The sequence below is a fragment of the Mobula birostris genome, chromosome 3 (genome assembly GCF_030028105.1).
Source record: "Mobula birostris isolate sMobBir1 chromosome 3, sMobBir1.hap1, whole genome shotgun sequence".
NCBI classification, from domain to species: Eukaryota; Metazoa; Chordata; class Chondrichthyes; order Myliobatiformes; family Myliobatidae; genus Mobula; species Mobula birostris.
In genome coordinates, this window is record NC_092372.1 from 72,507,652 (window position 1) to 72,533,056 (window position 25,405).

General features: G+C 40.5%; 1 protein-coding gene across 7 annotated transcripts in view; it reads left to right on the top strand.

Annotated features, from left to right (window-relative positions):
- Positions 1-25,405, top strand: part of arap2 (ArfGAP with RhoGAP domain, ankyrin repeat and PH domain 2) — a 389,695-nt gene that overhangs the window by 247,432 nt on the left and 116,858 nt on the right. For all 7 annotated transcript variants that reach the window (XM_072252909.1, XM_072252908.1, XM_072252910.1 and 4 more), the window contains 4 exons: positions 12,498-12,600; positions 13,770-13,968; positions 16,904-16,970; positions 18,992-19,155. In XM_072252909.1, coding sequence (XP_072109010.1) covers positions 12,498-12,600; positions 13,770-13,968; positions 16,904-16,970; positions 18,992-19,155 — 533 coding nt within the window. The remainder of the gene's footprint in view (positions 1-12,497; positions 12,601-13,769; positions 13,969-16,903; positions 16,971-18,991; positions 19,156-25,405) is intronic.

Consider the following 25,405-nt stretch of genomic DNA (forward strand, 5'->3'; position numbering starts at 1 on the left):
TGGACGTAGGGGTCATCAGTGTGTGAGGTTATTACATCCTCTTGTGTGCAAGGCAGATTGATTCTGAATTATAAATTTGAAAATTGGCATTACAGTGAAGGCCAACTGGGGATATTTCAAACTGCAACAGATGAATCAATTTTACTTGTTATCTTCCTCTGTGGAAGTCCTTCTCTGACTAGAGTCATGATATTGCTGTGAAGTAGACTGCAGCTCTATTGAATGAATCTATTTGCCTCCTTTTCATTCTACTGATCTTTTTCAGCACAAAGTTTCTCTCCCAAGTGTATGTCACATTTATCTTGTGCTGTCATACAGTAATCCAAGATATGTTCTTGCATGTAATGGTAATTTTAGCCCAAGTCTTAGGTTATTCTTTATAGCAAACAAAATTTTCCCATTTCCTCTATTAAAATATTCTGTTCTTAAAAAAAAATCAAAATCACTAAATATAATCTTGCCTTGTAGTTTATAAAATGTTGATGAATCAATTTACCATCAAGAATTTGTTTTACTGATTCTTGTTAATAGCATGTTTATAGTATTGAGGATATTACAAGGTTGAAGTATTGAGCCATTCAGTGCTGTTAAAGCTGTTGATATTTTATTTAATGCCAGTTCGCTAGACTATTAATTATTCCTCTTGTCTAAAAGCTCAGGGAGGAGATTAAAGGAATCTCCAAGCTTCCTTGTAGTGTTCATCTACTGGAATTCATCAAGGTAATAAGCTTCTGTTTATGAAAGTCAGTGTTTTTGAACTTATTCAAGTCAGCCCTATCAGCCACAATGTGGTTCAGTAAGTACAACTGAGAACTCTGGAAACTTAAGTATTTTTGTAATTGAATGGTGTATTAATTATTGAAAGTTTTGATGAAATATTCAGCTATGTATAATCATTGCGTAAATTGCACCAGTCCTGGTTAAATGTACATTCAGCAATTTGTGCTGCGGCATGTTGGCATTAATCCCAGATCATTCTGAATCCATTTGTTTCAGGCACTAAATCTTCATGTATTCAGTTATCATTGCACTGTTAATGGCACTTTGTAGAACTACAATAAAAACCCAGTAGAACATATTACACAGGAATTAAGTACCAAACTAATGCTACACAATGTGAATGCAGGGCTGTTGTAAAAACTGGCACTGGAGCAAAGAATTCGCTCATTTCCCACTGTAATGCAGATGGAAGACAGGTGGTTATTTTAATGGAATAAAGCAAATTTTAGCAGCATATATAGTGAGTTTTCTCTCTCTTTCTCTATGTCTCCCCCTCTCACTCCTCCGCCCCATCTCCGCCCTGCCCCACTCTCCCTCTCTCCCCACCCCACTTTCCATCTCTCTCCCCCTCCCCCTCCCCCCTCCCCCCTCCCCCCTCCCCCTCCCCCCTCCCCCTCCCCATCCCCCCTCCCCCCTCCCCCCTCCCCCTCCCCCTCCCCCCTCCCCCCTCCCCCCTCCCCCCTCCCCCCCTCTCCCCCTCTCCCCCTCTCCCCCTCTCCCCCTCTTCCCCCTCTTCCCCCTCTCCCCCTCTCCCCCTCTCCCCCTCTCCCCCTCTTCCCCCTCTCCCCCCTCTCCCCCCTCTCCCCCCTCTCCCCCCTCTCCCCCCTCTCCCCCCTTGGATCCTATTCAGATTCTAGTACTGCCCCTCCCCACCCATCAGACTGCTCTCCTTTTCATTCTATTTACAACCCCCCCCCCCAAGTACACTCACCACCTGCACTATGTTTCCTATGGTGGGGTTGTCTAGGACTGCAAGACACAGCCTCAGAGTAGAAGGACTCCCCTTTAGAATAGAGATGAGGAGAGATTTCTTCAGCCAAGAGGGTGGTGTATCAGTGCAATTCATTGCAACAGAGAGGTGTGGATGCCAAGTCTTTTGGTATATGTAGAGTAGGCTCCTGATTAGTAAAGGCATCAAAGATTATGGGGAAATGGCAGAAAATGGGGTTGAGAGGACTAATAAATCAGCCATGGTGGAACGGTGGAGAAGATTGAATGGGTTGTATGGCCTATTTCTGCTCCTGTGCCTTATGGTCTTGTGGTTGTGTTGCTGAGATATATATTGTGGTTGTCTAGGTGCTCCACAGCAGTGTGGAGAACCACTCAGATTGTGTCCACTGTAGACCTGTTGCAGAGATAGGCGACTTGCAGTGGATCCAGGTCCCTAATTAGGCATGAGTTAATTCTAGCCATAAACAACTTCTAGAAGCACTTCCTTATGGCAGATGTAAGTACCACTGGCTGATGGTCTTTAGGTAACTTACCCCCTGCTCTTCATGAGCACCAGGGTGTTTGCTGTTCTTCTGAAGCAGGTGGGAACTTCTGACTGCAGAACTGAGAGGCTGAACATTTCGACGTTGGTTGGCATAGGTTTTCACTGTCCCGTCAGGTACATTTTCAAGGCCTGATACCTTACAGGTTAGGTTCAGAAATCAACCTCCGAGCCAGAGATCAGGGTTGCCAGATGCAGTAGGGATTCACACGGGGAGTGAAACATCACTCCCATTTATGCTCCTAGGTTTTGACCTTCTAGGAAGTGATGGCATGCAAACCCTGCCACAGCTTGTTGTTCATCCAATTCTGTCTTTAGCTTCACCTAGGGTTGCCTTTTTGCTCTCACAACAGACTTCCGTAGGTCCTTCCTGGACCTCCTGTTAGATTCTGGATCACTAATAGTGAATGCTACAGGACTAGCCCTCAGCGGACTGTGAATCTCCAGTAGCTCTAAAAGGGAAGGAGGGTAACTGTCTGGGAATGAGAAAATTAAAATCTGCAAAGGTAAAGGAGAATGGAAAGCTCTTTTTGAATTGTTGGCATGGAATGGGTGAAATGCATCGGGTTTCCTTTAAGGAAGTAAATTCTATGGAGATGTATAAGCTGAGGGGAAAAGGGGCTGCAGGATATATTAAAAGAAGGAATGGTATTCTGTCTCAGATGTTGTTTCAAAAGCTACAAATTAAAATGCAGGGAAGTTTGCCTGATCATGAAACATGAAGCTTGGTGTGGCAGCAGCCCGAGGATTGGATGACCAGTAGATTAGTGAAGGATGAATAGATGGTGGCAGTAACCCAAACCCAGGAGAAGGCTGAGAGGTAGAGAAGAGGAGACATTTGTGCGCTGGGAGCTTTGGAAAGGGTAGTTAGATAGTTTCTCATATGTATGATTTGAATGAGCAAATACATACATAGCAAAATCAAACCTCAGTGATGGTAACACTGGTTAAGTCAGTAGTTTTCACTGTTTAATCGTGTGTGTATGTGTGTGTATATATGTAACTATATTTCCTTTATTCCATGGTCTACTCTTCTTTCCAATCAGCTTCCTCCTTCAACCCTTTATCTCTCTTACCTATCACCTCCCAGCTTCTCACCTCATTCCCTTTCATTCAACCCTCCATCTACCATCACCCTTCTCACTATTACCAGCCAGCTTGTGTGTTGGCCCCACCCCCTCCCCTTTTATTCTGGCTTTTGCCCTCTTCATTCCCAGTCCCGATGAAGGGTCTCAGACCAAATTGTCGACTGTCTATTCCCCTGTGTAGCTACTGTGTGACCTGCTGAGTTCCTCCAGCATTTTGTGCACGTTGCTCGAGATTTCCAACTTCTGCAGAATCTTTTGTGCCTCTGAGCCTTGTAGTAATTGTTTCGTACTGGTGAAGTATCTCTGATTTTAGTACCAGTTTGTAAAAGAGGGATAATCTGGAGGGGGGAAAAACATACATTTAATTATTTAGAGAAAATAGCACTTTGACATAGCTGCAGTTTCTGCTCTTTAGCATCTTTTTTTCTCTTTGGACGCTGAGCTTATTACGGTTGTTATAAAAATTCCACAGAGATGCCATTGAAACCTTTTTAACATATTCACATTTCAGAAAATAATTTAAAACAATGTTATTTTAAAATGAGAATTGCTCTAGCAAAGTAGAGATTAATTAGCATTTCCCTGTCCTCCTCATTAACCGAATCAATGGCAGTAACAGTTTAATCAATGAAGAATAACTCCCTGAATATTATGTTGATAGTGCATTAATCATTGGAGTTTGCAGTATCTTTCTTTTCAGAAATTAAACGTTAACTTTATGAGGTGAAAATGCCTGGACATATTTAGTATTGTTCCATTATTAAATATTTAGAGCTACAGGCTGGGTGTTAATTCATTTGTACAAGGTTTGATTTTTACAGTGCGATACTCTTTGGAATCGATGGAGAAGCCAGGCAGATGTATTATTTGGTGTTTTGGATGTGGTTCTGCTGATTGAATTATTGCATCCAAGTTGAAAATTCTGTGATTTTAAGCCCCATTCCAAAGAGTTGAATGCAAAACAAAATCAAGTCCCTCCCACCAACACAGAATTTAGAAAGGACTACACTGTCAGAGGCGCCAATTTTGTGTGAATTAGTTGATTAATTATTTAATTTATTTATTTTTTTGAGATACAAGTTGAACAGGCCCTTCCGGCCCTTTGAGGCACCCCAGCCAATTTAACCCTAGCCTAATCCATAGAACCATAGAATATTACAGCACAATAACAGGTCTTTTGGCCCTTCTTGGCTGTGCCAAACCATTTTTCTGCCTAGTCCCACTGACCTGCACCTGGACCATATCCCTCCATACACCTCTTATCCATGTACCTGTCCAAGTTTTTCTTAAATGTTAAAAGTAAGCCCGCATTTACCACTTCATCTGGCAGCTCATTGCACACTCCCACCACTCTCTGTGTGAAGGAGCCCCCCTCAATGTTTCCTTTAAACTTTTCCCCCTTCACCCTTAACCCATGTCCTCTGTTTTTTTTTCTCCTCTAGCCTCAGTGGAAAAAGCCTGCTTGCATTCACTCTATCTATACCCATCATAATTTTATATACCTCTATCAAATCTCCCCTCATTCTTCTACGCTCCAGGGAATAAGGTCCTAACCTATTCAGCCTTTCTCTGTAACTCAGTTTCTCAAGTCCCAGCAACATCCTTATAAACCTTCTCTGCACTCCTTCCTGTAATGTGGTGACGAAAACTGCACACAATACTCCAAATTCGGCTTCACCAATGCCTTATACACCCTCACCATAACATTCCAACTCTTATACTCAATACTTTGATTTATAAAGGCCAATGTTTCAAAAGCTCTCTTTACGACCCTATCCATCTGTGATGCCACTTTAGGGAATTTTGTATCTGTATTCCCAGCTCCCTCTGTTCTACTGCACTCCTCAGTGCCCTACCATTTACCCTGTATATTCTACCTTGGTTTGTCCTTCCAAAGTGCAATACCTCACACTTATCTGTATAATCGTGGGACAATTTACCATGACCAATTAACCTATCAACTGGTACATGTTTGGACAATAGGAGGAAACCGAAGCACCTGGAGGAAACCCACACGTTCATGTTCAGAATGTACAAACTTCTTACAGACATCAGTGGGAAATAAACCTGGGTTGCTAGTACTATAAAGTGTTGTGCTAACCACTACATTATCAAGGAATACCTAATAGCTAGTAGGAGAATGAGTATTCTGAAGGAAAACAATATAAAAGTTCACATAAACTAAAATTTTCATCATCTGTCCAACCTCTCCGAATCCTTTAAGTGAATAATGGAGAGAGAATTCAAGGGCATTGTGGCAGGTGTAATTTGTCTAGACTTTCAAAATGCCTTTGATAATGTGCAATAAAAAAAAAGGCTAATGAATCAGACTAAAACATGCAGAAGCAGGCAATAAGTACTAGAGTGGACAGTTTGTTGTTTGCTAGAGAGCAAACGCCGGAGAATGAGTGGAAGTTAAGAGTTACAAAAAGTGAAGCTCCTCATTGATTATGAACGCTCACAGTTTCTAATGACTGGACTTGAGTCAAAAATAATATTTAAAAATTTGGCACAGAATTTAGTGAGGTAATTAGCAATTAAGAAGAGCACAACTGATATTAAGGAAGCATGAATAATTTTGCTGAAAAGGTATGAAACAAGCTCAAATGTGAATTTTTTACACTTTGCTAATGAAAGTAAGGAGATCAGGAATCCAAGTTGATTCAAAGAACAATGGGATCTGGAAGCAATAAAATAGAAATAATGAAAAGAAAATAAGGTAATGTAAAACCAAAAAGCAAAGCACACAATTTATTTCTAGATATATATATGACTGAAATACATGAGATTACGGTAAGTATAAATCCCTCTCTCCTCCCCCATCTCCCAGGTTTGCTGATAAATTTATTGTATTTTTGGGGAGCTTTGCAAGCAGCTCATTAGAGAATGGAATTAAATTTCCTGGTTTCAGTACTCAGAGGGAAAAATCAAATGTGTAAGTTGTATAGTTTAGTAAATGGGGCTGGAAGACAGGACACTTGGTAAAGAAGATAATTCCATAGATGCTTAATTATATTTAAAAGTCTTGAAAAGGCAAAAAAATTGAGCGCAGAAGATGTGTGAATGAGATATTGAAGATATTGAAGCATCTGCAGAATTCCTCGTGTATTGAAGATTCATGATTGTTTATTGTTATTCATCAGTACGTAAGTGTAAAGGAGAGTGAAATGATTGTTACTCCTGATCTAATGCAGCATAACAAAGCAATAAATACAATGAACTCAGTAAAAACATAATAAATTATAAGATTAGCTTAAAAACATAGACTTACGTACATGAAGTGATGCACAACAGAAGTTGAGAATATGTACATAAGGTGACTGACAGAAAATGATACAGTGGTGGTGGGTTGTGTTAAAGGATAGAGGTGTTGTTCAACCTGACAGTTTGGGGGAACTAGCTGTGTTTGGTGTAAGGTGATCCTGGCGTGGATGCTGTCTCGCCTTTTACTTGATGGGATTGGGACAAACAGTCCATGAGCATGGTTGGTGGGATTCTTCATGATATTGCTGGCTTTTTTCCAGCACCTTTTTGTTTGTACTGTATGTCCTTGATGGTGCTGGCAATTTTAACTGTAGAGCCCTCCTGTCTGCCGCAGTACAGTTTCCGTGATACACAGTGATGCAGCATGTTAGGTTGCTCTCAACTACGCATCTATAGAAGGTCATATTGATTAAGTCATCAATGAGATTTGTCAACAAATGGGTGAGAACCTTCCTGTTTACAGATACAAAATAGAAGGGCAGCAAGAAAAACAAAGATGGGGTGAATCAATATTGGTTACAGAAATAATTACAAATAGAAGGGATGAAATGCTAGAATGATCAATAAATTAAACCATGCAAGTTGAACTAAGGAATAGAAATGGGTCAATCACTTTGCAGAGTATGCTTTAGAGGCTCCAGAGATGTCAGGGGAAGCTAGAAGAGTAAATATGTGGACGTGGTTGCTAAATGGGATGGAGTGAAAGATTAAGAAGCTGGCATATGAAATGTGATTGGGATGAATGCCAGGTTATTTGAAAGAATAGAAAGCATTTAGAAATTCTACCTTTAACAAAAAATGGACCTTTTTATTGAATTAATTATTTAATCAATACTGAAAGCTTTTTGAGTACTTAGTTTTTTTTTAATCCAAGCTTTTATTTTTCCAATTCTGTGCATGTGCAGTGGTATGCAGCATTTTGATGCCATTTCTTTGGATTGTCTGTGTAAGCTATTTGTGTAACAGTGCAATGTCACAGTAAACATACTTGGAAAAGTACGTAGACAATTCCTCTTTAAAGTATGTAATCAAGGGAGCTAGGGCTTTACTCTTTGGAGAGACGGAGGATAAGAGGAGACATGATAGAGGTGTACAAGATAATAAGAGGAATAGATAGAGTGGATAGCCAGCGCCTCTTCCCCAGGGCACCACTGCTCAATACAAGAGGACATGGCTTTAAGGTAAGGGGTGGGAAGTTGAAGGGGGATATTAGAGGAAGGTTTTTTACTCAGAGAGTGGTTGGTGTGTATAATACACTGCCTGAGTCAGTGGTGGAGGCAGATACACTGGTGAATTTTAAGAGACTACTGGACAGGTATATGGAGGAATTTAAGGTGGGGGCTTATATGGGAGGCAGGGTTTGAGGGTCAGCACAACATTGTGGGCCCAAGGGCCTGTACTGTGCTGTACTATTCTATGTTCTATATGGTTTGTATATCTGAAGAAAATTCTGTTATTTCCTCTATGAATAGACTTCAGCATCCAGCCATTCAGTCCAGGCTTGTCATCCCCGACTTGTTTTTAATGTCAGTTCCAAGACTAGTTACTGGACACCTCATCACAGGGTAGAGTCATGCTGGAAGACATTGGTTGCATTATCTTTTACACAAACAAGCAACACAATTTTGTTGAAAGTGCTGTATTTGAGGCATCACACCTGACTATTCACAAGAGATGGCAAAGATCACATGGTGCAATCAAATAAAAGAATGGAATTCAACTGGTTTCATAGCCAATAATTTCCCCTTAATCAACTCCACCAAAAACAATTACATGCATCACTAATCTCTTCTGCTGTTTTTGGAATTGTGTGGACAAGTTGGCTTCATGTTTACCTGTATAACAGTGACTACATTACAGAAAGTAACTCATTCATTGTGAAGTGCTTTGGAACACCCTGAAGGATACAATAAGCAACATTGTAAATAGAAGTTTATTCTTTTGTCCTTCCTTGCTGTTTAAGCGTGTACTCATTCTTGCAACTGTTAGTGCTGTTTTTCAGTTTTTATTCAAATCCCTTGAATAGCTAGTTGACCATCAATCAAACAGGTTCTTTTGTGTTTATTTTTGAGTCCTGTGTTTCATCTTCATTGTCTTTGCTCCAATGAAAATGCATTCAATTCTGTAAGTCATTTCCACATTTAGAATCCAAGCTTCCAAATTGTTTTTGATATTCTCATCTTTGCTTTCTAAAAATCATCAGTCAGATTGGTCACATCAGCATTCAATGTTTGAATCACTAACTATAAGCGTAATTTAAATGGGGATAAAATAATGCTCTTTCAAGGTTACAATCAAATGGTCTTTCAATATAATCAGGAATTAAATAAACTGTGTTTATAACAGCTCTGCTTTGATTCTGATTTTTTTTTTAGTGACAGTCAATAATGTACCAAACTATTCTCAATCTCACAAATTAATTTTTTCTACACTGAATCGTAGAGAGTAACATTTTATGCTCGTAAAAATTATTCTCGGGCATAAGGGACAGCAGAATTTGTTCCTGACCAAAAGTGTTATGTAAACAAACAGTGAGAACTGGAACAAGTCTCAGAGAAGTAATTTATGTATTCAGTGATCTGTGAAATGCTTAATAAAGTTGAATTGTGCAAGGGTTCAAGAATCCCTCAGTGGGGTAATGTAAAGTGATCAGGCATCTAAATGTTAAAAAACTTGCAAAGGTACTTGCAGAGTACAAATACAACCACACCTTGAAGGATTGCAGTAGAGGAAAAATTGAGATCAGCTTATACCTTTGGGAGAAAGTCCCATGAACAGAGAAAAACAAGTCCAAATGATATAGCCATCATGTGCCCCCAGCAGGATACTTAGGCCTGAAGTTTGACAGGTTACGAACATCATTGTTGCAAACCTACAATTAAAATCATCTGGATTAATGGCTGTCCAGTCATTCATATGGTTCGCTCATTTCGACGTTTAAGAATAGTAGCAGAAACGCTTCGATGAAATTGTGATTGTCTGAGTGAGGAAAGTATAGCCTCTGAAAATGCTGATTCTGGCACTCATTGCAATACGAAGGAAGTAAAAATGTGTAACTCTTAGTGTAATGATTGTGAGCTCACCTGTTGTGTTTATATGATTTTAGTTCCATGTTTGAGGAATATCTGCCACTGAGCAGTGCGACAGATAGACATTGCATATGAGAAAGGGGAGCAATAGAAGAAAATAGCACAAATACAGCAGATGCCAGGAAATTCAAAATACAAAATATTGAATAACTGGGCAGGTCAAGTAGCCAGCATGGAGAGAGAAAAAGCAATTAATGTTTCAGGTCTCTGACCTCTCATCAGAAGAGAAATCCCAATTTTCATTAGGCTAACTTAGAAGTCAGCCTATCAGTGACACTGCATGTTAATTCTCACTGAGAGCTCCGGGTCAGTTCTGGAAAGAAATTACTGACCTGGCAAAGTACTATAGAGGCTGCTATCTTATTGCTTCTTGTCAGCATAATATTGAAGCAGTCTACTGTGACCAGCCAGGCTATGCTAATGTTTATCCTCCAAGTGAGCACTGGAGCAGAGTTTAACCCAGTGTGACTGACCTATTGCAATATTTCCCTACAACTTAAAAACATTAAGTAATTCCAATGAACTATCTGATAATCTTTTTCTGAAAAAGATGACTATTTTTCAAGGAGATAGTGGAGACTGTAGATGCTAGAATTTAGAGTGACAAGAATATTCTACAGAAACTCAGCGGGTCGAGCAGAATTTGTGAGGGGTAGTGCGAGGAGTTAGGTGAAAGAATTGTCATCATTTTGAGGTGTAACCCAGATCAGAGCTGCAGATTATAAATTGCATCCATGTCAATATCTTTGGAGTACCGTGGCAAAAAAAAATTTCTTCATCCTCAGTACTGAATACCTCACTCATTTCTGAATAAGGGTCTTCGATCTGAAACATTGACTTGGTTTCTCTTTCTATAGATGAGACTGACCTGAGTATTTCCAATATTTTCTGCTTTTTATGTAGACATCACTTCATGGAATGTTTTGTTTTTCCTGTTTGAGGAAACGGAGCTTAGAAAAATAGAGGGCTATGGGTAACCCTAGGTAATTTCTAAAGTAAGTATATGTTCGGCACAGCATTGTGGGCTGAAGGGCCTGTATTGTGCTGTAGGTTTTCTATGTTTCTATGAAATGGTAATACAAGATAGGCTGCATCTGCAACTACAGCCAATATTCCATTAATATTTACTAAAAGAGAAATTTGATTGAATATCCTCCATCCAGTCCTCTCTCTGTCTTGTTTTGAACAGGATAGAAATATCAAAGAACAATTAGAGCTAAACTATGTAGTATATTTTATGTTCTGCTAATCAGTTGTAGATATTTCTGTTGATATCAACAATGGAAATACCTAACTTAACTGTAAATAATCCCTTGCACATTATGATTGTGAAATTTTGCCATGCCAACCTTAGCAGCCTTCCGTTTATAATGTACATTTATGACCTACGCAAAGGCTTAGGCAGGTAGATTTTGGGAGGCTACACAATCATGTGGAGCTTACATTGGTTCTCGAATAGGAAATCAACTGTAATGGCCACCATTTGAACTTGCAGTTTATATATTTACTACAACAGCAAAGCACCAAGAACAGCAAGTGGTTTTGTGGATGTGAATATGAGTAACAGTGGTATTTCTATGGTGTCCATCTGATACTGTGGTTTGACGTTGCAAGTAAGATAGTAAGATCGATGCCATTAGAACTCTTCTGATTTTCTTGATCAGAATTTTAAATACTGATTCATGTATTGATCCACTATTTTATTTTACCAAGTGTTGAAATATAGTGCATTTAGATTAGATTAGATTATGAAGACACGCAGTCCTCTTTTATTGTCATTTAGTAATGAATGCATTAAGAAATGATACAGTGTTTTTCCAGAATGATATCATGAAAGCACATGACAAACCAACTTAAACACTAACAAAAACCACATAATTATAACATATAGTTAAAACAGTGCAAAGCAATACCGTGATTTGATAAAACGACCGTGGCATGGTAAAAGTCTCAAAGTCTCTCGAAAGTCCCATCATCTCATGCAGACGGTAAACCTCCAGCGCCACCAACTTGCAGATGCAGCATCCTGGAAGCATCCGACTCTGAGTCCGTCCGAAAACTCCAAGCCTCCGACCAGCTCTCCGACACCAAGCACGGAGCACCATCTCTGCCGAGCGCTTCGACCCTGGCCCCGGCAATAGGCAAAGCCGAGGATTTGGGGCCTTTGTCTCCGGAGATTCTCGATCGCACAGTAGCAGTGGCAGCGAAGCAGGCATCTCAGAAGTTCCTCCAGGTGTTCCTCCGTGCTTCTCAGGGCTGTCTCCATCAAACCCGGATTGTGCACGGCCCCCTAGTTACACATACGATATTCATTCGGAACAGCCACATGCACTGCGTTGCACCGCCATCTTCTCCTCCCTCCTTACTTCCTTTACTTACTTCATTTGATATCAGTATCATCTGCAGTGAATACTTCTCTGGTATGCTGATTGTGACTTGACTGTTAGCATGTATGCAAGATTCATTCCATACCAACTGTATAAAATTCCAACTTTTTTTCTGCAAAAAAAAAATGAAAGTTGGGTGTATATTCTTTGAGGTTGGGAAGAAGGAAAGACTTTTACTGTTACAGAAATGATCAAAAGATCGTTTGGCAGAGAATTTACTAAGTAGTCTATGTAGATGATCATTTGGACAAACACTTTGTTCAATCTGTTTGAAATTCAGTGTGTGAGAATATTAGAATATTCACATTTGGCTTGAAGCATTAAGATTTGCCAAGTAACTTCTGGTGTTCTATTATTACAAGATTCTAATGCTGTTCATTCTTCTTATTTGCTTCAGGGTAAGCTATACGTTTGAGATGTATTTGCTGTCAGAGCATGTCTTCTCCTTTGGAACTGATAATGCTGAAATCCTAAAAGACTGGACTAGGGCAATAACAAAGGTAAAAACAAAAATATCTGAAATATATTCTTAATGTTGAAGACGTGCAAAAGGTTTTTAGATATAGGTATTTACTTTTTTTTTCAAACTCTGCAAGTTAGACTTTATTGTCATCTATAATATTTAATTTGTGTCTGGTATCATACACACAGGCATATGCAGGTGTGCTCACACATGCTTATGTATTGACATATTAAGTATCATTTGAAACTGAATTAAATAAGGAAGAATTCAGTCTAGGTTCAGGAATCAAAATATTTGAAGCCCCAAGTATGGCAGATATTTCAATGTGCTAAATGAGCTATGATGAGGATATATCGGTTAATAAATACATTGTTACTACAAACGTTTGTAGAAGCATTGTAAGATGAAATATGTCTAGAAGATATTTCTAAAGGAAAATGGGAGGCATTGTGAATCTCATATACAAAACTCTCATGTTGCTCTTTTTCAATAATTCAGCACTATTTCTTAATTTTGTTAACATAAAGAATTAATATGAGTGGAAAATGCATTGGAATTAGAGATGGTCCACTGTCACACTTGTAAATATATTACAGGGCATTAATGGCTCCAATAAAATGAGAAAACACAGGAATGTCACTTGACCACTTCAAGTCTGTATGTACTTGTATTGTCACGAGTACTTTTAGACCTAAATGGAAACTGTTATGCTAATACTACTTAAGCTGCTTAATACTGTGTGACAGCCATAATAATTCAGCTGATAGCTAACTCTCACCGGTTTTCCATAGCAAGTTGCATCCAGAAGAGAACTGTGCCAAGATCTGCTCATCATAACAACATTGAGAAGTACTTTTGAAAATCATGAGCACTAGCATTATCTGGAAAACTTAATACCAAATGATTCAGCATAAGCATGAGAAAGAAGTTTTTAAAAAAAAAAAAATCAAGATTTTTGAATCAATACTGCATGAAATGCAGTCTAATTGGGTGCAGAACAGCCACTTTTTCCTTTGATGCATGCATTCTGCCTTCCATATCCAACGTGTGAAGATTTATTTTCTTGAAAGTAGTTGAAGACAATCAACTAAATTAGAAATATGGGATAGCTTTCAGCTTTCTTTTTTGGAATAATGTTTATGACTTTTGTTTCAAGATACTGTTGTGCATAAATTCATAGTTTTCCAAATGACTTGTATATACTAGAGTTTCATTCCTGAGGCGGTAGAAATCCTGACCAAAAAGGATTATGAACTGATTGGTCGACTCTATTACAAGGATGTGCATAATCTGGAAAACTGGAAAGCAGGCTGGTTTGCACTGGAGAAATCACAACTCTGCTTCTGTCCTGAACAAGGTGTAGCTGAAGAGGATTCAGTCCATCTAAAGAAACTGCAAGAACTTAGTAAGATTTTCCTATGTTACATTCCGTTAAGTCATAGCATGGTAGAGCACAGAATCTGTTTCGTTTCTCAGTAAATGATAGCCAATGATTTCCACTGCTTTGCTCTTTCAGAATAAACTAGCTTTACCTTTCTTTTGTTTTTAAAATATATCAGTCTCCCTTTGGAATATATCTATTGAATCTTTCAAGAGGTGAATTCCTGAAAGTAGCATTTAAAGAAATTTCTAATCTTACCAAATTCCAAACTGTTTCTTTTGATGTTACCTTGTGGTGGTGAAGGGGGCTTGTGCATCTCAGTGACACTCTGAGCTGTACCATGTAGAGCTACGCAAGATGGACAGGTCATGGCAGAGAGGTCAGACTAAATATGGTCCACTGGAGAAGGAAATGGCAACCCACTTCAGTAATTTGCCAAGAAAACCTCATGGTAAAGTCCATGAGGTCACGAAGAGTCAAACTTAACGTCTGAACAATAAAGCATACAAAAATATAATCTTACCAATTCCTGCTTCTACTTCTTCTGCTTCTTTCTTTCAGTTATCTGCTTCTTTTGACATTTATCGTACATTCCTACTAGTAGGAAGAGTGTCTCCTTGTATGCTCGATCAAAACCATTCCTTTTCTTCTCTTGACCTTCTCTATTCTTAAGGAGAGTAATCGAGGCTCCTACTTTTTCTCAACACAGTGAAGTCTATCTATCCTATTAAAGTATGCTAACAATTATGCATCATAAATTATAATTTGGAACCTCAGATATGGTTAGTAAGTAAAGTTATCCTAAAGATATTATGTCATTCCTAAATATATCTGCTCACAATTCAGGGGCAGCAATTTTTAGAATCTTATTTATGGTGCCGTAAATCATGGTGTCATACCAGTGCACAGAGGAGGACCTGAATGAACATCCACTTTATATAAGCCAGAAATATCAATTTGTACTTTACAAGTCTGCACTGACATTCAATCATCTTATAAAACATTATAGTACATTTCTTTGGATTTGTTCTTTTTTTTTGTTTTTGTTCAATGCTTTTTAAATGTGTTTAATATCTAAAATTGAGTATTTGCATTAGTTTTTAAGAGATACTGCATCCAGAAACTCTTAAATTTGCAATGAGTCACTAAGAATACAGTTGACAATAGGTGTCCCAATTTGCGTACTGCTAAATGGAAGATGAACTGAACAGTCATTGCCATTTGAAAATTTGAGCTTCAATGTTAACAAAGTACAAATTGATTTTTAAAATATGAGTAGATATAACTTGCTCATGTTTTGTTGGAATAATGCTCTTCTATTAGTGTTAAAACTTGTATTTTTATGGCACATTTTAATTCCACAGTAAGCCAAATTGTTTTGTGGCGAATAAATTAATTCTAAAATCCAATTATTGCTGATTATTGTGTAGGGAAGGAACTGGATAGACAAATTGATGTATTGATGATGTTTGAGGAATAATTGTTGGCATTGAAGTATCGGACTAATTTATATGCTACAAGATCTGGAGTAGCCCTTGAACGCAAAGTTTTCTGATTTAAAAAAAATCGTTGTTTCTAAGACAGACAGGCACCAATAGGAACTTTCCAAATGGGATGTTCTACCACCTACCACCCCACCAGCCTCCGTGTCCAGCACATAATCCTCCGAAACTTTCACCACTTCCAAATGGATCCCACCATATGATATAGGAGCAGAATTAGGCCATTTGGCCCATTAAACCTGCTCCACCATTCAATCATGGGCTGATCCAATTCTTAAGTCATCCCCACTCCCCTGCCTTCTCCCCACCCTCTGACTAGCTGGTATATCTGCTACTTCTTGAGGAGACTGAGGTCTTTTGAAGGCCTCTCCTTCACATGTTCTGTCAGTCTGTTGTCGCCAGTACAATCTTCTATGCGGTGATGTGCTGAGACAATGGCATCAATACAGGTGATGCCAACAGGCTCAATGAACTGACTAGAAAGGCTGGCTCTTTTATAGGAGTCAAACTGGACACACTGGAGGCTGTGGTAGAACAAAGATTCCTATGGAAAATCCTGGTAATTCTAGACAATGTTTCTCACCCTCTGCATGCCACCTCAACTGAACAGAGAGCACTCTTAGTGTTAGACTTAAGACAATTGTGCTGCTCCAAAGAGTGCTATATGATGTCATTCTTACCTTTGGCCATTAGCCTCTGCAACGAGTCAACCTTTACCCGGTGAAGTGATAACCCCCTCCTATTAGACTGTTTGAGGTAATTTTTTTTTATTCTTTCTTGCTTCTCTGCTAATATTTGTATATCTGTGCACTTGTAATACTACTGTGATACTGTAATTTCTTTTGGAATCAATAAAGTGTCGATCTATCTAAATTGCGTCTGAATGTCCTCTCCTCTCCATCTAAGCTTCTAAATTGTGTTCATTTCCAGGTTTTTAAAGAGACTGTTGCCAGTGTGCATTTATTGCAGCATATTTCTTAAAAAGTAACATTTTACAGTTGTGTTAACCACCATTTACAAGTTCTTAATTGGAAAAAGAAAATACATATGGTACATCCTGGGGTCAAAAAAGGAGCTATCTAAATTCAAGTTGTTGCTTGAACTGGATATTTGTCTCCAAAAGGGGTAAAAATCCAATTATATGACACTTAGGCCTCACTCAATTGCAGTTAACTTAGCTGACGATGAGTTAACTTAGTCAACTGAGGATGAAACCAGGAGGGACTTGCTTCACATCAACATTACTCAGATGATTCTCATTCACATAAAAAATGCTGGAGGGACTCAGCAGGCCAGGCAGCATCTAGGAAAAGAGTACAGTCAATGTTTTAGGCCGAAACCCTTGACTAGCATTTTGTGTGTGTTGCCCGGATTTCCAGCATATGCAGATTTACTCTTATTTGTGATTTTCATTCACTATCCCTAAATTTCAACTGCTTCTCTCATTCTCTTCATAGCGGTCAGCATCCAGACTGAGAAACACAATGAGAAGAAGGATGTCTTGCTGCTGGTAGAAAAGGGAAGGTAAAGAAAGATTTCATTCCGAGTGTCCAGAAACTTACTAAGATGTTGTGTTATCTCTTTTATGGCTATGTCAGCACAATGCAGAAAAATAATATTGATCATCAATGCTTTGAATTTTTAATGCACATTATTTTAGAGAATTTTAAATTATGATGACTTGTATATAGAATACTACAGCCCGGTACAGACCATACGGCTCACAATGTTGTGCCGATCTTTTAACCTACTCTAAGCTCAATCTAATCTTTCTACATAGCCCTTTATCATCCATGTGCCTATTTAAGATTGTCTTAAATGCTCCTAATGTATCTTCCTCTGCCTCTACCTTTACCAACAACCCTGGCAAAGACATTCCACACATTCCACGTTCACCACACTGTGTGTGTGTGTGTGTGTGTGTGTGTGTGTGTGTGTGTGTGTGTGTGTGTATATATTTAAAAAAAAGAAAACTTACTTCTGATATTCCCCCCTATACTTTCCTCTGATCACCTTAAAATGATGTCCCCTAATAGTAGCCATTTCTGTCTGGGAAGAAGTCTCTGGCTATCCACTTGATCTATGCCTCTTGTCATCTTGTACACCTCTGTCAAGTCACCTCTCACCCTGCTTCGTTCCAAAGAGAAAAGCCCTAACATGCTTAACCTATGCCAAGTGGCTAAGGTGTTGGACTAGTGATCTGAAGGTCGTGAGTTCGAGCCTCAGCTCAGGCAGTGTATTGAGTCCTTGAGCAAGGCAGTTAACCACACATTGCTCCTGCACGTCTATAGCCCAGCAGTGGCGGTTGGTGCAGTATAGACAAGACATCATATATCTTTTACAAAGTCTGCTTAAGACTTCTGCATCATATTATGCTGATTCTTGGTTAACATCTACTTATTCAAACTCCAATGTTATGCAGATATTATTATTTCTTGGGTTCCAATGATATCAGGGTGACATCTAACTAGAACCCTGTGTGAGATTGTTGCTTTACAAATCAAGATACATTGATAGTTTATGCTTGCTGTTTCATTAAGTTGTTAATTATCCCATGACACATTTGCAGTTAGGTGCTGTAGAGTTTTAGATTTGGGAGAAATTGCATTCAAAATCGCTTTTTTTTTGGCTTTATTTCATTTCCAGTTTGTCTGCCATCAAAAGTGAAATATTAAAGCATATTTTTGCGGTTTTATTAATAAATGAAATTGAATTAGTAAGCAAAATGAAGTTAATCCAAATGTCTGAGTCACATTTAACTAAACACGACCTTTGTAATGATGCACAATTGTCAGCTCTGTAATAACTTTTTAAATAGCTTTATAATATATTTCTGTTCCTGAAATAAGACTTAATTTTAAGAGACTTGTTGAAGGCCTGTAAAGGGACACAATTAGTGAAAATCCACCCAGTAGTTAACATTTTTTGGCAGAAAGGACAGTGTTAAACATGGGACCGGCTTTTAGAGGAAAAGCTTTATGTTCCTGTAGCACTTTGGGTGTTTTATAGATGCTGTTTGATCTACTGAGTTTCACCAACACTTTGTGTTGCTACAGATTCTAGCATCTGCAGAGCCTTGTGTCACTCTTAATTTGGGCTGGATGTAATTTCTTCAGACTTTTGTGCTGGATTGGACAATTATAGAAAAGTTGTGCTGTAAGGAACAGTGCCTTGCAGAAATTTCTCCAATCAGCAGCACAACCTGCACTAATAACCCGGATTCATCAGGGAAGGTCAGGCGGTATATGTGGAAGGAGATCCACTTGTCCTCCTAAGTTTTTGCTGCATGTACTTTTTGGTTCTGTTAGGTTGACGCAAATGTAGTGCAAACAAATGTATTTTTTTTTTACCCTCTGTGATTTAATCATTGTGAGCATTACCTTCCACTGAAGCCCCAGGAGCAAACTTGTCCATCTAAATTAAGAAAGTGATAATCTTGTCATCTTCTCTTTCATTTGTAGACTTAACACTAAGACATTAAATTGTCCATAGCAAGAGAAACAAAGTATTTCATCAAGGACTAAAAGTTTGTTCTAACCTTGCAGAACTCTATACATCCACGGTCATACGAAGCTGGATTTCACTGCTTGGCACGATGCCATAAAGAAAGCGGCAGGTACAGATGGTAATGCACTACGAGACCAGCAGCTCAGCAAAAATGACATTCCCATCATTGTGGACAGCTGTATAGCGTTTGTTACACAGTATGGTAAGCAAGCTTGTTCTACAGGGTGTCACTGCAAGTCACATAGATTTGCTTCCTTCATGCCAAAAGCAATTTCATCCATGTGTTTTATTGTTTTGAAATATTTTGTTTGACAAATATGGCAAACAGATTTCATTTAGCTGTTCCTGCTGAGTTAGCTGTGAATGGTAGATTATAATAATCCTCTTGGAAATGCAAATACTTATTCCGCATTGCACTACACGACACCCCCGCCCCCAAGTGCTTCTCTATTGGCTCCTTGCTATGGCACAACCATCCTGAAATGTAATCTAAAACCAGAGTTTATTTTTCTGTACTGTACAGCATCTTCTCAAGATTCTCTGTGCTGTCATCTCCGTTTTTATCTGCAGCAAGAAGTGCATACACAGCACTCTTGATAAATACCCCACTGGATGGTAGGGAGACCAGTATGATCCTCCCAGCTGTTCTCACATTTCTTTGTAGGGACTTCTGGTTCGATGCTTGACTGCTCCCATACCAGATAGAGATGCGACTTGTCAGGACGCTGTCAATGGTGCTCCTTTAAAACACAGTTAAGATGCGGGGGTGGGGAGGGGGGCGCGGGAGCCTTGCTTGTCTCAATCTTAAGAGGTGGAGGCGCTGCTGTGCCTTCTTGTTCAGGGAAGTGATATTAATGGCCAAGGTGCGGTCATCCGTGATGTGAAGTCCCAGGAACTTGGTGCAGTTAACTCTCTCTATGGAGGAGCCATGTATTCACAGAGGGGATGGTTGTACTGCACCTCCCTGGAGCCTACAATGATTTCATTTGTCTTCTCCATCTTCAGGCTTTGGTTGTTCTTCTCACACCAATCCACTATCCACTCCACTTCCTCTTTCTACTCCGTCTCATTGTCGTTCTAGATAAAGCCAATCACCGTTGTGTCATCTGCAAACTTGATGACGGTGGTTTGAGCTGGATCCTGCGAGAGTCGAGCGTCAGCAGTATGAACAGCACCGGGCTGAGCACTCAGCCTTGCTTGGGGAGCCACAGTGCTCAGTGTAATTGGACGAGAGACATTGCTGCCCACGCAGACTGCCTGTGGCCTGACTGTTAAGAAGCCCAGTATCCAGTTGCAGAGGGAGGTGTTGAGACCCAGCAAGGACAGTTTCCCCACCAGTTTCTGGGGTATGTTGTAGTTCAGTGCCCAATTGGAAGTTTAATAACAGCAGTCTGACATATGAGACCATTTTCAAGGTGGGACAGGACAGAGTGGAAGGCAGAGGCTGTTGCATCATCAGTGGATCGATTTGATAGATGCTGCCTGACCTGCTGAGTTCCTCCAGAATTTTTGTGTCTGTTGCTTGGAAATGGTACAGTGTAGCTGGGAGAATAGCTTTAATGTGCTCCATGACTGGCCGCTCAAAGCATTTCATAATAGTTCATGTTAATGCCACTGGACAATAGTCATTTAGGCAGGTTACTGTTGCCTTCTTTGGCACTGGAATGATGGTTGCTGCCTTGAAAACCAAGGGAACAATGGATTATTCCAGAGAGATGTTGAATATATCTGTCAACTGGGCTGTGCAGTCTTTCAGAATCTGGCCTGGTATATTATCCGGCCCTGCAGCTTTGCGTGGGTTGATCTGGCCAGGATCTTTCTCACCTCAGCTTCAGCCAGACGGAGTGTCTGCTTCCCCGGAGGGAGGGGTAACTTCCTCGGCATCAGCATTTTGTTCTGCTCATCAATTTGGGTGTAGAAGGCATTCAACCTCTCAGGGAGTGCCATCTATAATCGTCTGAATTCCCTTCTACATTCGCATTGTGTCTCTGGTATTGCAGAAGTGTAAATTCTCTAAGAATGCTCTCATTTTGCCTTTGGAGTGTGAAAGCACAGTTCTTGCTTCCCTGAGAGTTGTTGCCATCTCCCGATCAAAAAGCAGCATCACCATCCCTCAGCCTGGTATGGACCTCTGCTGTAAGCCATCGCTTCTGATTTAGCCTCACCTGGATGTGTTCCGTGATGGTAACATCCTCAGTACACTTCTCGATTTAGCTGGTCACAGAATCCACGTATTCCTCGATGTTAACGTGGCTGCCATAGCTGGCAGCCTCCCTGAACATTCTGCAGTTCGTATTGTCAAAGCAGTCCTGCAGTGCTGAGATTGCCTCCTCAGGCCAGGTTTTCACCACTTTTAGAACTGGTTTGACCTGTTTGATCACTGCTTTGTATGCTGGAATTGACATCACAGATGTAACGCACTGTAAGGTTTCACTGCTAATTCAGTGGCCTCTCTGTAATGTTTCACTGCTAATGTAATGGTTTCTCTGTAGCAGCAATGTTTGGGTTATGACTAGAGATAAAGGGGTTTGGAATGTATGCTAGCCAATGAGAAGGATGTTGTTCTTCCTTGCGGGTCTGGCAGCAGGGACTTTGGGGTCTTTTGTCGGCAAGACAGGACGAGAGAAGACGCGAGTGGAGAGAGTTGGTAGACCGCTGGACAGAGTGGACTAGGAGTGAGGGTCTGAAGGTCAGCTACACTTGGAGGAGGTCGAGGAGGAACGACAGGCCAAATTCGTGAGCTCCAACGTGCACATTTGGCTGTTTAATTAAAATGGGCCCTTTTTCTTTTTTATTTTCTTTACTAACCCTATAGTCAGATTGAGATTTATAAAGTTCAGTGGTTTAATTGCATATGGTGTACTGTGTGATATTTTGTGGGTCGGATTTGGAACCAGGCAACAAATCACGCAGCAGCCCCGCGACCGAGGTTTCTGAGTTTGGCTGGGCCAGAGGCTGTCTTCCCCTCAACAAACATGTGCTGGCCGAATCTGGGGATTACACAGATAAGTGATCTGTGGGTCCAATGTGGCATCGAGGGATTGCTTTACAGGCAACTGGCATGTCAGTATAAACCAGGTCTGGTCTATTTCATCTCTGGTAGCATAATCAACATGCTAGTGGAATGTAGGCAAGACTCTCTTTAGGTTTGCATGGTTAAAATCTCCTGTGATAATGAAGATACCATTGTCGTGTTTGGTTTAAGTGTCACTAATGGCATGTAGAGCTAATGTGGGACCTCACTGGCATTAGCAGAGGGAGATATATACAGCCACCAACACAGTTGTAGTGAACTCTCAGTATATAAAACGGTCAGCAGTTCACAAAAAGAAACTCAATCATCGGTGAACAATGGGACGCCACTGCTAAAGCGTCCATGCACCAGGTCTTATTTATGTAAATGCAAATACTACCATTGTGGGTCCAGTCTGAGATCACTGGGTTCCTACCAGCCCAAAGCACGCTGAAACCCTCCAAATGGATGGCCGTGGCTGGTATGGATTCACGAAGGCGTGAGAATGAGTGCACAGATGTTTTCTCTCACTGGTTCAATCTCAGGCGCAGGAAGTCCAGTTTATTTTCAAGTGAGCAGGCATTTACTATCACAAATGCAAGAGATTCTGCAGATGCCAAGCATCCAGAGTAACGCACACAGAATGCTGGAGGAACTCAGCAGGTCAGGCAGCGTCTATGGAAGGTAATAAAGCGCGGACGTTTCAGGTCAAGACCCTTCATTAGGACTTGCCTTGTTCCCCGAGAGGAAGTCCAGCACTGCATCCTCCTAAGTAGGGCCCTCTATATATAGACTCAGGAAAGTTCCCTGAGCACATTTCGGAAATTCCACGGCATCCAGGCCCTTTACGCTCTGGTGGCCCAGTCGGTGCTAGTGATTATAAAATCTAATATAATTGTGTATTCTTACAACTATGAGCAATTACTCTGTACACCACCTCCACAAGTTCATGGTGACTATTGGTGGGGATCTATAATCCAGCCCGTTAGAGTGTCTGTGTTCTACCCATATGACCTCACTGGATGATTCCTAAAGAATGTCATCTCTATGTATTGCTATTATCAAAATATTCTTTACACATTCCCACCAACTCTCCCAAATTCCACTTTTACCTTCTGCAGTAGGGACAATTTACAGTGGCCAGTTAACTTACCAACATGGAAATTATTGGGATGTAGAGAAAACCAGAACACCCAGAGGGAACCCTCTCCATGATGGGGTGACTGCAAGCAGCACACCGGCAGCATTTGATGGTTAGGATTACATCTTGGTCACTGGAACTTTGAAGCAGCAGCTTCTCCAGCTGCATCACTGAATCTTTCACTTCCAGTTTCTCTCCTCCTCCTGTTAAGAGTCTAAAATGATGGCTGTGAGAGAAGAAGGGCAGTGATCATCTTGCTGTTTCAGATGAAGCCCTCCATCAGAACAATTTTCAGTCAAGCTGGTCTACACATCAGGTTTATTTCCTTTTATGCTCCTTCAGGCAAATTCCTCCGAGCAGATAATTTCCCATCTCTTCATCCTCTCTCACTTCCCCTGTGATGACCTGTCTTACTGTCTTGATGCATTGATGACAATCTAAAATAAAAGCAGAACATACTGGAGATAATCATCATGTCAGCTGGCAACTTCTGTTATTATTTTGATATCCAGTATCTTCCGACATTTACTTTAGCCTCCTAATTAATGACCGTATGGGTTCCACCGTAATATTTTCAAGGTTATTCTATTTCCTTGATGCTTGCATGTTTCTCCTCTCCCCTTCTGTTCTGTAGCTTTAAGACCTGTGCTCACTGCACTGTCTTCTCAATCTGAAGAAGGCTCCACACCCACGGTTCTGCCTTGTCTTTTCTGTCCGTGGGCGCTTCTTGAACTGCAGCTACAATATTTTCTGTTTCAGTTTGACAGATGAGTGCTGAGCTGAAGAAAAACAAAAGCAAATGCCTGTATGAAGTGCACTCTGCTCATGCAACGAATGTGCAAGTGACAGAGCAGGGTTTAAAGTAGTAGGGGCACGCTCCAATGCACCATCGTGACATTTCCATTTCCCACAGAGTCTGTTTCTGCACCCTTCCTGAGTGTGATTGACAAATTAGAGCTGAATTATAGGCAACATTTTCTGTGCTGTGGATGCAGCCTCTGGGAATTGCTTCAAGAATGCCCAAACTCAGTGCAATTAGGATGCTTAAATCTGAGAGTAGCAGCAAGTTTTAAACTTGTGCATTATTTATGTTGCAGAAGTAATTCTACTGAAAATAGTGTTCAAATTTAACATTGAGTCAGATACAATAGAGTGGCTCCTGGTTAGCCTGTACATTTAATAAGAGAAAAACAGGATCTCTCTTTTACCACTGAAAGCACTGAAAGCCTTTCGTTACCAATTCTCAGAGAGTCAGAGGGTCACCCAACAATGTAGGCTCTTGGGCATACTGTACTGAGTTTGCAGTGACCATCAAGCACCCAGAAACATGAGGAAATCTGCAGATGCTGGAAATTCAAGCAACACACACAAAAAGTGCTGGTGAATGCAGGAGGCCAGGCAGCATCTATAGGAAGAGGTACAGTGGACGTTTTGGGCTGAGACCCTTCGTCAAGACTAACTGAAAGAAGAGATAGTAAGAGATTTGAAAGTGGGAGGGGGAGGGGGAGATCCGAAATGATAGGAGAAGACAGGAGGGGGAGGGATGGAGCTAAGAGCTGGGAAGTTGACTGGCAAAAGGGATACCAGGCTGGAGAAGGGAGAGGATCATGGGATGGGACGCCTCGGGAGAAAGAGTGGGGGGGGGGAGCTCAGAGGATGGGCAAGGAGTTATAGTGAGAGGGACAGAGGGAGAAAAAAGGGAAAATAACTAAATAAACAAACAAATAAATAAATAAACAAATAAGGGATGGGTATGAAGGGGAGGTGGGACATTAATGGAAGTTAGAGAAGTCAATGTTCATGCCATCGGGTTGGAGGCTACCCAGACAGAATATAAGGTGTTGTTCCACGGCCTCCTCTACTGTCAAGATGAAGCCACACTCAGGTTGGAGGAACAACACCCACTTTCAAATCTCTTACTAGCTGTTCTTTCAGTTAGTCCTGATGAAGGGTCTCCGCCCGAAACGTCGACTGTACCTCTTCCTAGAGATGCTGCCTAGCCTGCTGCGTTCACCAGCATTTTTTGTGTGTGAAGCACCCATAAACAAGAAGTTCTGCAGATGCTGGAAATCCAAAGCAACACACAAAAAAATGCTGGAGAAATTTAGCAGGGTGGGCAGCATCTATGGAAATGAACAAACAGTCAACGTTTTGGGCTGAGACCATTTCTTCAGGATTGGACAGGAAGGGGAAGGTCACCAGAATGAAAAGGTGAGGGGAGAGGAAGAAGGATAGCTCAAAAGTGATAGGTGAAGTCAGGTGGGTGGGAAAGCGAATGGGCTGGGATGAGAGAATCTG